The sequence below is a fragment of the Eurytemora carolleeae genome, unplaced genomic scaffold (assembly GCF_000591075.1).
Source record: "Eurytemora carolleeae unplaced genomic scaffold, Eaff_2.0 scaffold77, whole genome shotgun sequence".
Taxonomy (NCBI): domain Eukaryota; kingdom Metazoa; phylum Arthropoda; class Copepoda; order Calanoida; family Temoridae; genus Eurytemora; species Eurytemora carolleeae.
Window position 1 is genome coordinate 389,870 of NW_019396022.1, and position 16,650 is coordinate 406,519.

The window sequence follows — 16,650 nt, forward strand, 5'->3', positions numbered from 1 at the left end:
AAATTTCATTTTTTAAATCCTGTGAAAAGGGGGGGGGGGATGTATTGTATAGTTGATTTCGGATATATATAAATTTAGTGAAAGTATATAATCATAAAAAAATATGTAGAAACTAAACAATTTAGTTTATATCTTTAAAATTAAACATTTTGAATGTGTAAACTTTTATTGAGCAATATTCACAAAGTGATATTTTAAGTCTACACAATGTTCAACTATGTTAATGTGTTCATAGTTACATGGAAGTCCCTTCCTTATTATATTTAAAAGATGGATATTCCAAAAAGGGGTTGTTGAGAAATACAATACAAAATTCAATGTAAAACTTTTCTATACTTTGCTCATGCTTGTTTTAATCTGAAAAATTCTTGTCAATTATAATATTTCATTTTTCTACAATATACTTTTAGTTTCTAAAAGATGAGCAGAGACACCAAGTGTTGTGATTTTGCAACTATATCAAAAATGAAAAATGAAGTTCTTCCAATAATATCTAATATATTCTACATATGATATTTACAAAAATTTAAATCTATTTATTCTGGCGTACATTAAAATGATGAACATGTTGGGAAAATGCAAGATCTTGATCTGGTATCTTTGCTACGAGCACAATATGTGAAAAAACGACGAGAATCAAGCTAGAATTATCTCATATATCAAACACGGGATAACTTTAAAAATTAAAATCTAGGTATGTTGGCATTGCATTACTTGTGTTTAACACTGAGAATATGCAAGATCTTGCACTCATATCTTTTCTATGAGCACATGTGAATTATCAACCATGCTAATCTCGTCAAAAACCTGACTTTTGTTTGTTGTCAACTTCATCAAGAATCCAGTCTGTGAACTGTTTTTTTTAATTTTCACAAAAGGGTAGGGGAAGGGCTAATGGTCTTCCTCTTTGACATATCAGTCTCAAATTGGGCAAGAGCTCAATGTATCCCATGATGTTTTGCCCACATGACAATTTTTGTTGGTAAAGACATCCAGGTATTCATTCAACATATTGTATAAAAATTCTTACTACTTTCTGGAACTTGTTTGAGAATTTCATTGTTTTCTAGATTTAAATCTTTCCACAATGTATCTGTTTCAACCCCTGGTTGGGTTCAAACTAATATCTATTGAATTGTGTCATGTTATTTCTGATATATATTGTTTTGTGTCGTTTTATTGCTAACATCTATGTGTCATTTCACATTATATTTAGGGTTTCCATACGCAAAACTTTTGCCCAATTTTTGCTGAACGAAACGCAAAATTTTTCTTTCTTTTTGCATCAGTTTTGCGGGAAAAAACAATAATTTGCGCAATCATTCCCAAAAGTCATTTCGCGCAAAATTGCCCTATTCCGCTTTTGCAAAACTCAAGTTTTGCGCAATTCCGCAATTCGTAAAAATCAAACAGTTGGTGACGGTGTGTGTTTCTTAGAATTCAATTCTGGAAAAATCTTGTTTTGGAATGTTTTCCTATTGGTCACTTTTACATAATTGACCAATGACAGTTTAGAAGAGTTCTAATCTCACAGGCGCGCACCTTATTCACTTGAAATTGTTTAATAGGATTAAAATATTGCCAAGTTTCACACTCTCTAATTTCTATTTTATTAATTTTGGTCCCTTAATTTAAACTTTTTTTAACTGGAAGTAACCAATTGAGTGTAGTATAATCGTTATCATACTCGTATGTTAATATTTTTTTATGTATGGAATAAATCTTCAGTTGTTTAATTCTAAGCTTCGAATATCAATTTTTGACAATTTGCCTAAAAAGTTACAATTGCACAAAAAAAAATTGCGCAAAACTAAAATCTCGTTTCATGCACAACTCTAAAAAATATTTCCGGTTTTGCGCAAATTGCACAAAAAAAATAGTGCAAAACTGCAGAAAACTCATCGCTTTTTGTACACAAAAATGGCGCAAAAGTTCACGAAAAAAAAATTTTGCCTGAAAGATTTACTCATTTTGTGGAAACCCTAATTATATTGCTGATATCTTTTATCTTTGTTTTGTTTTCAATATATTGCTAACATATTGTGTTTCGTGTTATTAATATTGCTAATATCTTATGTTTATTTTATTGAATTTATTGTCGTGTGTTTAGTGTTTTCAAATATGTTATAATTGTTATCTTTACAGTGAAACAAGATGCAGGAAAATCTAGGATTAATATCGATGGTGTCGGATCTTGGCATTTTAAGGTAATATTAAATACGATAAAGTTTCAGAAGTTTATATTTTAAGCCAACAAATAAGCTTTGGAAGTAATTTCTCTTTACACATGATTAAGTTTGTTACTCGGTCTAAAAAACCAACAAAAAATTGATAGTTTTTCCCGCCTCCCTTACCCCAACACATTATTCTTTATCATTATCTATACATTATCATTATTACATTATCATTATCATTATATACATTATCATTATTACATTATTACATTATCTATAGTTTTAAAAGTTAGAAGTGTTCAGTTGCATAATCTATAATGTTTGTAAAATAAGAACACTTTTGATTTTTCAAACTGTCAAACCGTCATTTTAGAAAAAATGATGGATTACAACTAACAAACTGTTCGTTTTCCAGTTCTTTTAAACGAATGATTTAGAACTCATTAGAAACAGTCTGACTGGTCAGTTATAAAGAACTATAGTTTTTTATTTTCTTAAACGATCCAATTTGTTCGTTCATTGTATATTAATTTTTCTAAAGAATACAATTATTAATTTTTTTGTCCATTCACTAAATTGATTCCCACCTCGAGTCTTGTAAATATAAATACTTTTTCAGAAAGTTTCTGCCGCAACAGAAAGAATATGGAACCGTATTTGTGTCTCAATAGACATGGTTGGAAATATTATTGTGATGTATCTCGATGGAAAATCAGATTTTGGAGAAATAAGGATGCTTGGGAAAGTCTGATTTTAAAAATTCTTGTTATATAGAAAAATTCATTTCATGGATAAAACAGAAAAAACTGGTTTTTATATAAAGGAGGTGGTAGCTGTTTGGCCCTTACACTTATTGTGTATTTTGGTTTTATAACACAAATATAAAAACAAATAATATTTATTTTATTTATTTATTTTCGTAAACGTACACAATTTAAATAATTGGTACAATTAAACAGAAGAAAAAAGAACTATAAGAGAATATATCAAAAATGAATACAAATACAAGAAACAAAATCATACTGTAATTAGGCCGTGCATATAAAATTAATAATATCGTCAATCTCAGTTGGTCAACTCCATTGATAACAATCTTATTGTTTTTGCAGAAATTAATTCATTTAAAAATGGAATCCTCCATTCTTCTTCCAAGGGTATTTCTTGAAATATCATACAATTTTTTACAATACGTTTGTCGATAATATTCAAATCTTTGTTGCATTTGTCTGCAATATTTCTCAGATTTTTTGCAGTTACTGACCTTTGATCAAATTTTAAAAGATTTATCAAAATATACCAGGGGTGTCAAATAAGTATTTTTAGTTTTTTTGATTGAGGGCCAAAATCTGTACTCTAGAATTTTAAAAGTTAATAAATGCTTGATTTTTTAATTAAGATGCACTTCTGTTATATATTTTATAAAAAAAGAATTTGTGCGATTGGATAAGGAAATAATCAAAGTTTTTGATTCCAAAAAAGTCAGACAAAAGGGTTTGTCTACTAGAGTTGCTCAGACATCAGGCTATTAGCTAATTTTTATTTGACATTTCTACTAAGTTTGTACTTCACCAGATAAGTCGGCCAGGATATAGAAAGGTGCATACAAACGACATGATTTATCGATTTACGGGTACAGGTTATGTAACGTTCTTTTCATTGAAATATAAATGATTTTAAGGGGAAATTCTTAAATGATTGCAATCAAAATATTTTTGTTGAATTTCACAGCTATTTTAACATAAAATCTTATAATTCAATGATAGTGTTTAAAGTAAAAAAAAAGTTTCTTTGCTTCTCGAAAATACTTCTGTATTAAACCTGCCAATTAAGTATAATACAGTCTAGGAAAGTAATTAGAGGAACAAAACCAACCACCTCCTTCATAGCGGGCATTACAACCCGAATATCTGGTGTAAATACTAAACTCCTATTTATACAGATAAAAAATATTGTACAAAAGAATTTGTTAATTTTACAAGCATGAAACAAGCAAACACAAAATTAGTTTATAAGTATAAAAGTATAAACAAACTCCATTAGTAAAAACAATATATTGCAAAAAAATAATGTTTTAACGCATAAAAATAATAATAATTGAATTTTGAAAATCGTCCAGCCCGGTTAAAACAAGACTAACAAACAACACCAAACTGCCTGTTGTTGTACGTCTAGGTAAATTAAAATATGTTCCTAATTTAGTTCAAATACACTTGAAAGGAAAAATGTGAAGCAATTCTGTCCAGTTTTTTATCTAAAGTCTCATCCTTTGTGGGTAACCCTGTATAATAATGTATATAACTTGTTGCCAGATCATCTACTGTTTATTCTGTGAAACATTACAAAATGATTTTTATTTTTTATTTCTTCTTGATTTCCCTGAACAGTTTGCGAGTTCTAAATCTCTTTACCCAAATTCATCTCTATTTTTTTGTAAATCAAAAATAATTTTCTGTTGTATGTTTACATTGTTTAGGTCATTATTATTTTGACAATAAGCCTACAATTGGTATGATAGCAGATGTACATGTGTGGGACAGAACCCTCAGGTACAATTATTGACTCAGGTCAGGTCAGGTTAGGTCAGGTCAGGTTAGGTCAGGTCAGGTTAGGTCAGGTCAGGCCAGGCCAGGCCAGGTCAGATAAGGTCAGGTCAGGCCAGGCCAGGCCAGGCCAGGTCAGGTCAGGTCAGGTCAGGTCAGGTCAGGTCAGGTTGTTAAATTAAGTGGTCAGCTAGGACAATAAAGTATTAGCTAGGACAATAAAGTGTTAGCTAGGACATAAAGCGTTAGCTAGGACAATAAAGTGTTAGCTAGGACAATAAAGTATTAGCTAGGACAATAAAGTGTTAGCCGCAACGATAAAGTATTTCCAAATTTGAGTCAGGATGAGAAAGGAAAATAATATGGTCACTAGGAATGTAATAATTATTACATCTACTTTACAGAAGTTAGGGGAATTTTACTTTATTAGTGGTTCCCAAGACAAACTTTGCCTACGAAATGTCCAAGGCATGGCAGGGATAATTTTTATGAAATGTTGTTTACTATATTACTCATGGTCAGTTTTCAGTAGATTTTATTAATAAGTGCTACAATAATCATAAGTACATAGTAATCATTGTGCTATAATGTTGTTGAGTGTATATTGGGTAATCCAAAATAACAAGTGTAGAAATTATAGTCTAATCTCACTCTGATCCGAGACTCCTGAATACGCCGGACCAATATGGTTGAAGAGTTCAAAAGTATCTAATCTGTATTCTTGGATTTTTTACACACTGAAATATATCACCGTTTAGAAATAGATACAGTATATTTATTTAAAGACAAGACATAAACTAAATATCAAATTTATGAATCTACATACCATAAACCCCCAGGTGAGTTAGTAACTCCTACATTCAAAACGATTGCATTATAACTGAGTTAATTATAATCAAATGAATTGATGGTAACCTGGAGGAAGGCCCGCCACAACAATGTCTAGTCCGGGCCACATTTTCCGCATTTTCTTGTCCGAGCCACCTTGAAATCCTCGTCCTTCCAATATTTTTATTTTTAATCCATCAAAATACAACTATTTTTTAAAAATCGGGCCATGTTAGGGCATAAATGAAATATTAAATTTTTCTGATGAGAGAGTAATTGATCTTTGTTTGAACAAACAAGTTGATGAGATTTTGACCATTGGTTTGACATTGATAGTTTACAAACTTGTATCCGTGTTGACATTGATAGCTGAAGTTATCATGCCCATTGGTTTGGCATTGATAGTTTACAAGCTTGTGTCTGTGTTGACATTAATAGCTTACGAGATCCTGCCCATTGGTTTGGCAATGATAGTTTACAAATCATGTCCAGTTTTGATATTGACAGTAAAGTGAAAATGAGTTGTACCTGGATAGATATGAGAAACCCTTATGGAGTAGGGCATATACTACAAAAGTGGTAGCAGCAGTTGTATCAAGGAACCCTATTTAAATGCCAAATACTCCAAGGAAGAAAATCAAGTGTGCACTTTGTTTAACAGAGCACTGAGAGAAACAAGACAAGGAGATATTTTAGAAGTTGAAGCATCAACAGCAACACTGGACACTGTTGAATCATTGTACCCTAACCTACCTAGTGAGAACGATTCAGAGATAGAACTAAGCATAACAAAAGCCTGCAGTTCCAGATGCAGAGGTTGGAGCAAATGGAGCTGGGAAAGCAAGCTTTAGAGGCAGTAGTTGGAGCAGTGCAAAAATATGTAGAAGAAGTAGGGCTGGGCACGTTCCGACTTTTTAAAAATCATTCCGTTTCGTTTAAGAACGAGGGTCTTCAGCTAAATCGTTCCATTCTTGTTCCTTTTTTATCATTCCGTTCTTGTTCTGTTCCATTCCATTCTGAGTAGAAGAACAGTCTTCTTGTTCCATTCCGTTCTTAAACAAAGATGAGAAATTCAAGAATGAAGTGATAAAATGATTTTAGACAATTTTTTGATTCTGGCGATACATACCAATCATATCAGGAAAACAGATTTAGTAGAGTTGAAAATAGATCTAGAACCAGGAACAGTTCCCAAGAGATCAAAAGTGAGACCGTTAATCCCAGATTAGAAAAGAAAGCTGAAGGATCAGATAGGGTGGTCAGAGCAAGGGGTCATTGAATAGTCCTTGGGCTTCACATTAGTTCCAGTTAAGAAGAAAAATGGAAGAACAAGATGCGTGCCAGATCTAAGGCTTTTAAATTCTGCAACAGTGAAAGATGCTTATTCGTTAACAAACATTCAAGAGAATTTACAGAAGATAAAAGGTGCTACAATATTCAAGTTAATTGATGCTTGAGGCACCAATCACTGTGTTCAGATCGAGGAAGGAAGAAAAGATTGTACTTGCTGCAAGGCAATGTTTTTATTCTTCTGGTTTACGGGATATTGCAGGAGATTTATTCCCAGGTACAAAGCTTTGACAAACCCCATAGACGCGATGAATAAGTACTTGAAGTTCGAGTGGTCAGAAGACATTGAGAAGGATTTCAGGGAGTTGAAAGAAGAGTTTGCGGCCGGCAAGATTCAAGCGTATCCAGACTTTGACTCCAATGAGCCATTTATCCTCACTGCGGACTGGTTTGCTTTGAACATTGCTGGTATACTGTCTCAGAAACAAGGAGTGGAACTTATCAGTTGCTGGGGCAGGAAGTGCAACCAATAAGAGAAACATTATCCATCCAGAAAAGAGAACTGTTAGCTTTAAAGTGAAGAACATAGAGAGATGGAAACATATCCTGAAGTACTGGCCCCCTTTTCTAGTTTATACTCACACATCCAGCCTGAAGTACATTGTCAGCATAAAATCTGATGAGAGTATCTTTCAACATTGGTTTGAAGACTTGGCCAGTTCAAATTCATAGTAAACCACAAGAAGGGGGTTAAAAATGTGAAAACAGATGCATTATCAAGATCAAACCATTTAGATGAACCAATAAAAAAAAGAAAATGAAGAGTATCAGATTGAGAAAGAAGTAGGAGAGCTCAAGATAACTTATGCTACAAATCTTGAAGGAGATCCAGCAGAAAAAACAAAGGAGGGTGGATTTTTGCCGGATATATTTTTTTAATAGAGATCGCTTTAATTACAGTTGTAGAGTAATTGTACCCCTGTTGAAATATTCGGGTTGAGATCATACCTCATTATAGGGTAGCAATTGATTAAAGGCTTGATAGATAGCCAATGCTTGTGTCCCTGTGTGGCATTTAGAGCCAAAGTAATAGCTTGTTTGATGGCTACGTTTGCATCCTTGTGTGGCATTTAGAGTCAGGTGGGTTGATTTATAGCTTGTTGATAGCTAAGCTTGTAACCCTGTTTGGTATTTAGAGCCAGGCGGGTTGCATTTACAAAAAAGTAAACACAAGACTGATGTCACAGCCTGACATGGGATCCATCTTTGACATTAAAAATCAATGAAATAATCTGGTCATAGAAACTATTATGTGAATTATCAAAATAAATGCTGTTATCATCCTCGGATACTAGAGGAATACTTATCTTGTTTACAAACACTGCCCAGAGAGAACTGTTTTCAATATGTACACAGAGAATACGCAACAGCAACTAACTTTCCTTGTCTTATTACCCTGGTTTACATAAAGTATAAATAGTACATTCAGGGGTGGTGCAACTTTTACATAGAAATAATGCTATCCATCAACTTCCTTCAAAAGTGATTTTACATGAAACAAATGTTAAATGGAGTGTTCGCGAAAAATGAAAGGGGTATAAGCTGAGATTGCATTATTCAACTCAGATCGAAAATAATTCAATTTAATTTAATCCTTCAGATATTACAACCTATGAATGTCAAGTTCAATTCGCTGTATATTATAACATGCGGTGATATAATGTTTCCATAGTTCCTGGATATTTCAATTTAAATAAAAATAAATTTAATTTTTTTTTAAATTCTGCTTTGGTAAGGAGCTTATTTGATTTAGTAATAACCTTTGCATCAAGACAAGTACTCAAACATTTCATTAAATTTCCTATAACACTATGTTTTTGGCACAAGGTATTTTGGACTTAAATTTGCTCTGTGTATCGCCTAAACCTTGGGACAAAATATAATTTATTAAAACCTTTTTAAGAAAGAGAAAATTTATTTCCAAAATATTTTTAGCACCAATATAACAGTGTGATAAAAAGGTATAAAGGTTTTTATACAACAATTTAACCATGAATAAAGGTTTTCATGGTGAAATCAGAGTAAGAATCTAGTTTATTAACACAAACCAAAAATCAACAAAACTGTAAAATTTCACTCCAGATTCCAATGTTTCAGTGATACTGAGCTTAAAGACTATTCCAACTGTATTCCTGTCAAAGCTTCTGGCAATATCATAAATGATTCAACATTGTGGGATGTTACAGGTGATGCTATTTCTATTTATTATTATGTTACATTGTTATTTACTCCAGTTTAGATAAAAAAGAAAAAAAATCTTCTTTTCACATTCAAAATTAAATTTTAACAATTATTTATTTTTTAAATTGGAATCTTTAACTATTACAGGAAATCTTACCATGAAGAAAGAGTTTAATCAATCAGATGTAGAATGTTCAGATCAGAATAAACGTAGAACAGTTTATGTTACAAGCACTTTTGCTAACTTTGAGGATGCAAATGAAGCATGTGACAAATATGGGATGAACAGCATAGCAGATAATTTTAAGGTATGTTTTCATGAAAAGGGTTTTCTTTGGGTAATACAGAACTCACAAAGGCTTATATCTTAATGGTACAACTTATGAATTACACCGTTGGAAAGGTTTTTAAAGCATGACCATAATTCAAAAGTTTGGTCTCAAGTCTTTTTTGAAACAATAAACAATATTTAAAGACAACATTTTTAAACATAAAAACACATGTAAATTATTTTTTTATTTTTTGTCAGTTTTCTGCCAGTTTTAGAAGAAAAATTAATGAAAGGCGTAATTATTTTTAAAAAATCTGTTCCTTCTTTTTTGTTTTCTGTTATTTTTTTTTCATTAACAGTTATTTCATTTGATAACGATTTGTACGTTCATAAATAAAATCTTTTGTCAATTTGAAAAATATATGTCTTGTCAACAAAACATGACAGCTTTCTTTGTTAAAGAGTCTTGAAGCCTTTAAAAGATACCAAGAAGAAGCATTGAAAAATCCAGCTGTAATATCTGAATGCTGGACTGGTGGAAGATTACTGCATTGGTTACCATTCTCTGCAGATGTTCAAAATAAGGAATGTTATTGTCTTTTAAACTGAATAAACAAGTTTCCTACAAAAATCTCAATCCTCTATTTCTTTGTTATTAATACTCGATAAAATTCAGCTTATCAATAACTTGAAAAAAACTGAGAATATTTTCCAGATTAAGCATTATGCACTATGCATTAGGATTGCAAGTAGTAGCTCCCATGACAATAATTATTTTTAAAGACAAAAGGTGCTTTCCCGAGTGACAACTTCCAAAAAAAAATCCATAAGTGGGAACTTCCCAAAAGTGCAATTTCCAAGCCTCAGCACTTAGCTTCAAGCCTTTTTTAGCCTCAGCATGTGATCCCCTATTCCATCCTTGCTGCAGTGTTTGGCCCCTCATCGCAGCCACACAGCCTGCGGCACCTCAGAAGACCTTACATAACTTTTGGGAAGTTGCCACTTTGGAAAATTTTACATTTGGGAAATTGTCACTTGAAAAGTCACCCTTTGAAATATTCCGTTGTAAAAATACCTACCACCTTTATAAAATCAGTCAGACAACAAAAAAATGCTCTCAGTCATTGAAACCTGAAGATTTCAGCCACATACACACAAAGGATCCGTTGACCATAGACCCCTGGAGATCCTCTCAACCTAATTCTAAGGAGCCCAATTGTGTTAAAACATACCTCAGTAAATTGTTTTTTTTAAGTGCAGCATTGTAACTGTATTTTTATTCAATATTTTAAAATGAAGGATTTTTTTTTTGGTTTAACTTATACTTATTTATGTAACTCTGGCTTTCTATAGTAAAATAATTAATAGCAAAATAGTTTAATACTAATGAAATTTAAATTTTCAGGTTTGGAGTATGATGAAAGCTGGTAAGTATTTTTAAATATTCAGGAATGTATTTTCATTAAGTACAAATTTCAATATTTTTTTCTCCAGGTATGATTTTCCATGTGAAAACCCAGATTTAGAGTGGGCATCTTGTGTTGCTTGTAAAATACCACAAACTTTAGAGGCACAAATTTCCATTACTTTGAAAGGACTATGCAAAACCACAAGATTTGACACAACATTTCAGGTGAATTTATTTTTTTAATAAACTAAAATGAAAAATCCACATCAAGAAGATGTCAAGAAAATAGTCTTTATTATGATAAATTAATCCTATTAGTGTTAAACGTCTCATTTCATTTATAAAATAGGTGAAAAATGATGCTGATTCTGGATATATTTCATATATTGGTGACAAGGCAACTACTATCAAATATGATGCAAAGGTAAAACCTAGCAACACTCATTAAAATGATTGTATTTGTATAAATATTATGTACTAATTCTAACATAATTGAACAGCTGATATAATGGCAAACTGGATCCAAAATTTTTTTTTGAATTTTTTAAATCCTTACTGTTCTTAAAGTTTCAATTGCGAAAATTTTCATTCTTACTATCTTTACTGGTATAAAAGTAGCTTTACAGTTAAGAATATTAAAAGTGAAGTTCAGAACAGCATGCAATAATCTGGTAAATAGTGGGGCCTGAAGTATAAAGTACTGAGATATGATTTTTGACCCCTTATTGACGAATCTATGATTAGAAGTTACTTTACGTACTTAATCTGCACATTTCCATCTCAGAAGAAGATATATTGTGTACATCTACTTTTTCAGGAATTGAAAGATTTTAAGTTTTAAGTTAACAGTAAAAATAAATGTTTTTTTTACTAATCTTTTGCTGAAAAACATGTTTAAATTACTTGAGTTTTTAAATATCCGATCCTTTTCCACAATAGATTTGAGTTGAGTTCATTTACCTTCATATTTAACTAGGAGATGGTATAGTTTTCACACATTTCTAATCTCAGTTAACTGAATACTTCTGTGTTTATTATCATTGTATTCCAAATGTCTTTTAATGTTTTAGTGCATACTATCTAAAGGGCCCGGCTTTGCCCTTGGAAAAAAAGACAAAAATTTTTGAATTTTTTTTTTTTAAATAACAAGTGTTCACAAAAAATTTCAGTCCATTTGGTATAGCTGTTTAGCCAGCTAAAGGCAACATATATATATGAGTGTCTTGTTTAATTATATAGAAGACTATCTGAAGGACCCGGCCAAGCCAGTAGAAAAAAAAATTGGAATTTTTATTTAATATTTAGAAAAAAGGATAAAAAAAAAAAATTATAACCCTTGGCCACCCATGAGTGTCCATAAAAAATGTAAGCCCATTCTGTCCAGCCGTTTGGCGGTCTATAGGTAACATATATTTATATATGAATGTCTTGTGTTATTTCAAAGATAGAGCATCTTCTAGTTATATGAACTCTAAATTATTTAAGAAACGCACATGGGTGATGTCCAATGTAAACAACCCAAACATTATTGCAACATCCACTGCTGCTCTTAAAACTTATGTTATGGGTACACACAACTGGACAATAAGGTAATTATCCACGGCAAGAACAAAATTATTCAATCTTTATTAATAATAATGATAGGAATGATATTGATTGTGAAGAAGAAGAGACTACATTGTTAACTTTGTCAACATGTAAAGATAATGAGTTTGCTTGCTCTAATGGACTTTGTATTGATATAACTAAACGATGCGACTCACAAACCGATTGTAAAGACAAAAGCGATGAATTTGGTTGTCGTAGAATAAACCCAGATAGATCCTATCAAAAATTCATTGCCCCCCCTAAATATAAGGATCAAATTTCTTCGAAAATTGTAATAGAAGTGTCTGCAGACATCATGGACATATTAGACATAGATGAAAAAAACTCAATATTTCAGGTAAATTACAACTTAAGATTCCTCAAAAAAATGCTAAAACATACATTATGCTTCTCAGGTTCAATTCTACCTCCATTTCTCCTGGTATGATGGAAGACTAACATTCTTTGATCTACGCAATGATTCTGGGCTGAATGCTTTATCCCCATTAGAAAAAGAACTTCTTTGGATTCCATCCCTTGTTTTTGAAAACACTGAGGATAAAAGTACTACCTTAGTAGATGATGAAGCTAGTGTAACAATAGAAAAGCAGGGGGATTTCTACCTCTCAGGACTTGATGAGCATACAAATAGACAATATTACAAGGGAACTGAAAACAAAATTATACTCTCTCGATTTTATAACACAAGGTTAGATTTCAAATCATCCAGTTGATTAATTTATTGCATAGTGATATGATTTATTTCCAAAATTTAACCCTTAATAATATATGTAAATTCAGGAGACATTAGGTTCAAACTGAGATTTGGCCAAAATATAATAATAAAGAACGCAATATTCTTAAGGAAAAATATATTAAATTGAGGCTTAAAGGGACTGTAAAGGAAAAATGAAAGGGGGTATAGACTGAAAGCTAATCACTTTAGCTCTCGATCGTGACCCATGAAAGTCATATCTGATGTTCCATCTCGAGAAATTGATATACAACTTTTTCAAATTTATACAAAAATTAATATATATACAATTTTGTATAAAAGTAGTAGGTTTAAAAAGATCAAATTCAGCAAATAAGCAACCAATCTGAAAACGATGATATCCCAGAGAAAGCTAATTGTAAATTAGGTTTACTTTTATATTTGTTATTTCTATTTTTAATAGATTTCATTCATAATATAATTAATATGTCCGTATTACTTCACCAGAAATTCCACCAATGGCAGTGCAGTAAAGTGGTCACATGATACAGGCGGAGACACGTGATCAGTATACTGCTCTGCCATTGGTGATAGTTCTGGTCACATGATTTAAGTTTAAGATTTTCTAAAGATTACATATATGAACTTTTGTATAATTTTAACACAGTTTTATATCAATTTCTCGAGACAGGAACATCAGATATAACTTTCATGGGTCGTGATCAAGAGCTAAAGTGATTACCTTTCAGCCTATACCCCCTTTCATTTTTCCTTTACAGTCCCTTTAACTCCTTAAATATTGTCCATTCTTGGAACAATTGAGGTCTGGAGTGTTTTAGTACAATGGTCGTCTTATATTTTAGTAGAATCAAGACCTTAGATTTCAATTTTGATTTCTAACAAGCTTTTAAATACCAGGGATACACAAAAACATGGAAACAAAGAAAAAATGTCATTTAACAGCTTAATTTTGCTAACTTGGAAAGTTGTAAACTTGTTATTTAAATAAAGAAATAATAATAAAAAATAAATCAAATCCTTAGATAGAAAATGTGTCTTCATTGTCTTGATATAAAGGTCAACCACTGTGACATATTTAGGTTTTTGTGCACTTATAACTTCCAGTGGTATCCTTTCGACATTCAGAATTGTCAGCTACAACTCACTATGTTTGGAAAATCTGGAGACTTTTCCACTTTAGGTAAAGAATTTTTCAACTGAGTGTCAATATTAAAAGAGAGAGTAACATAAAAAGCCAGATGTTACAATTTGAACTCTAAACATGTTATAAATTATGATCACCAAATTGATGAATGTGAACATCTTCAATTTGTTTTTAATTTAGAAGCTAAAATTCTCAATTTCTTTGGACAAAGATCTTCTAAAGAGTTTGTGGTCGAGAGTTATTTCATGAGAGTTTCAGAAACCAGAGGAAAAACTGTTTTAAAGGTAATTCTGAACTGCACTGAAAGGGTTGATTTTATTCAATATCAGACAAAGTATGTATCTTCAATTAATATGAATTTCTTTTTACCCAAAGTATTCAAGGATATAAATAAAACTGTAAGTGATAAAAGGTAATGATAAGAAATGTGATTTTTATTAGGGAACATGATAACAACTAATTAATATGAGATCAACATAGGATTTGTTAAGTTTTATTATTTAAAAACTGATTTCCCAGAATGGAAAATATGAGTTTAAGTATTGTAATTCACATATCTACACTCATTGCTCTGTTTCTAATAAAGAAGTTGTATGGATAGAATAGTAGTTCACAGTGGAAACTATCAACATGTTGAGAAACCAACTCAATTTATCATCCTGACTTGAATCCTAATTTTTTCATTTGAAATACAATATTTCTTCACTTAATTCAGCACTTATAATTCACAACACATAAAATGAATATTTAGATCAATGTGATACTTGGAAGAAACTTAATGCCTATTGCATTAAACACATATCTACCATCCATGCTCCTTGTCATAATCAGTTATGTGACTGTCTTCTTCAAACCATTCTTCTTTGAAGCTATTGTAACTGTGAATCTAACTACATTGCTGGTTCTGGTCACTCTGTTTGTCAGCGTATGTAAACTTTTTTCAAATTTGTAAAATTGTATAGTAATAAATACAAAGGTTTAAAGACAACAAAAGAATTAGTATATGTCCCTTTCCAAGTTTTTTTTGACTATAAGTGCTACAGATTTGTTTGTTTTTAAAATGAATCAAGTACTCATTTTAAAATGAAGCTGTTTGATAACATTTTCTGCTTAATTAAGGCCTCAGGGCTTTTTATTTCGGTTTACAAGAAATAAATTTTGATAATTTTCATTAAAAAAAAACTTGACTTTTAATGCAGAACTTTTTATTATGATTCAGTAAATTGCACTACTTATCTCCATGAATATGCAAGTAGAAACCATTGACAGCTACAAATAATATTTAACAGCTTTTGTAATTTTTCTGTTTTCATAACCAGCAGGGGTATTAATTAAAGAATGATTTCAAGGCAACAATCCACAAACTATTTTGTTTTCTCTGAGTTTCTGTAAAAATTTCTGATATAATAAATCAATTTTTCATTTTGATCATACCAACTCAGGTAAATTGGGATTCTTTTAACTTTGAATAAAACAGAAATATTCTAGAATCTAATATTCATTTTTAGATGTTGTCATTTTTTATGCATACTCTCCATAAGTTGTATTAACAGGTTAGCGATAGCCTGCCTCCGACCTCTTACATAAAGATGGTTGACATTTATCTTATCTTTTGTCTTCTGATTCCATTTGCTGAAGTCATACTTATCACAATTATGGACTACCTTAGAATGTAAGATAAATATAATATTGATGATTACAAAGCTAGGACAAATTTAATAGATAGCAAGAAGTTGTTGAATTAAGTAGACAGAATTGAACCACTTCTCATATGCTACCTATGGCATGGGTCAGTGGTAAAACTTGGTTTTTGCCTTATTCTATCAACACAAAACTTCTGGTATTAATTGATAGTTACTTTGTTGAATGTTTTTCAGGAAATCTGAAAAGGATTCTAAAACTGATGATGAGGTAACACAGATTCTATATACACATTGCACCTCTAATGCCTTGTGTTAAACTAAGCACTAATAAACAACCCAATTTGTCCAGTATCCACAATGTCAGAACAAGCATTATAAGGGCATATTTCATAAACGTTAAAATACCTCTGTCAGGGGCGGATATAAGGATTCTGTAGGGGGGTAAAAATTTTAATTTGGCGCGCGAAGCGCCCCGGAATTTTTTTTACCCCCCCCTAGAAATTTGTTTACCCCCCCCTAGAAAAATATCATGATGTATATCAAATTATTGGTTATAATTGGGTTTGATTTGCAATTTCCACTCATTTCTGGGATTTACAAACTCAATCTAATAAAGGCTTCATTACATACCTTTCAGCTTTCACCTTGTTTTATACCCTTCATTAAAGTCATTCATTTTACATTAACTACAAAGATCTGTACTAAAAACTGAATTTATTTATTTTAACTAAACTTTTTATATTAAGTTTGCTGGCAAACATTGACAAAAAAGGCAGTAATATAAAAAA

At 31.3% G+C, this 16,650-nt stretch overlaps 1 protein-coding gene across 1 annotated transcript in view; it reads left to right on the forward strand.

The window, feature by feature from the left end:
* Positions 1-16,650, forward strand: part of LOC111697908 (uncharacterized) — a 28,733-nt gene that overhangs the window by 6,537 nt on the left and 5,546 nt on the right. Inside the window, exons 4-22 of the mRNA XM_023468087.1 lie at positions 2,146-2,207; positions 2,794-2,915; positions 4,291-4,346; positions 4,648-4,720; positions 8,990-9,078; positions 9,221-9,381; positions 9,807-9,929; positions 10,466-10,580; positions 10,750-10,771; positions 10,839-10,977; positions 11,102-11,176; positions 12,238-12,341; positions 12,397-12,697; positions 12,756-13,048; positions 14,155-14,255; positions 14,400-14,503; positions 14,971-15,144; positions 15,773-15,891; positions 16,097-16,130. Of these exons, the coding sequence (XP_023323855.1) occupies positions 2,146-2,207; positions 2,794-2,915; positions 4,291-4,346; positions 4,648-4,720; positions 8,990-9,078; positions 9,221-9,381; positions 9,807-9,929; positions 10,466-10,580; positions 10,750-10,771; positions 10,839-10,977; positions 11,102-11,176; positions 12,238-12,341; positions 12,397-12,697; positions 12,756-13,048; positions 14,155-14,255; positions 14,400-14,503; positions 14,971-15,144; positions 15,773-15,891; positions 16,097-16,130 (2,267 nt within the window). The remainder of the gene's footprint in view (positions 1-2,145; positions 2,208-2,793; positions 2,916-4,290; positions 4,347-4,647; positions 4,721-8,989; positions 9,079-9,220; positions 9,382-9,806; positions 9,930-10,465; positions 10,581-10,749; positions 10,772-10,838; positions 10,978-11,101; positions 11,177-12,237; positions 12,342-12,396; positions 12,698-12,755; positions 13,049-14,154; positions 14,256-14,399; positions 14,504-14,970; positions 15,145-15,772; positions 15,892-16,096; positions 16,131-16,650) is intronic.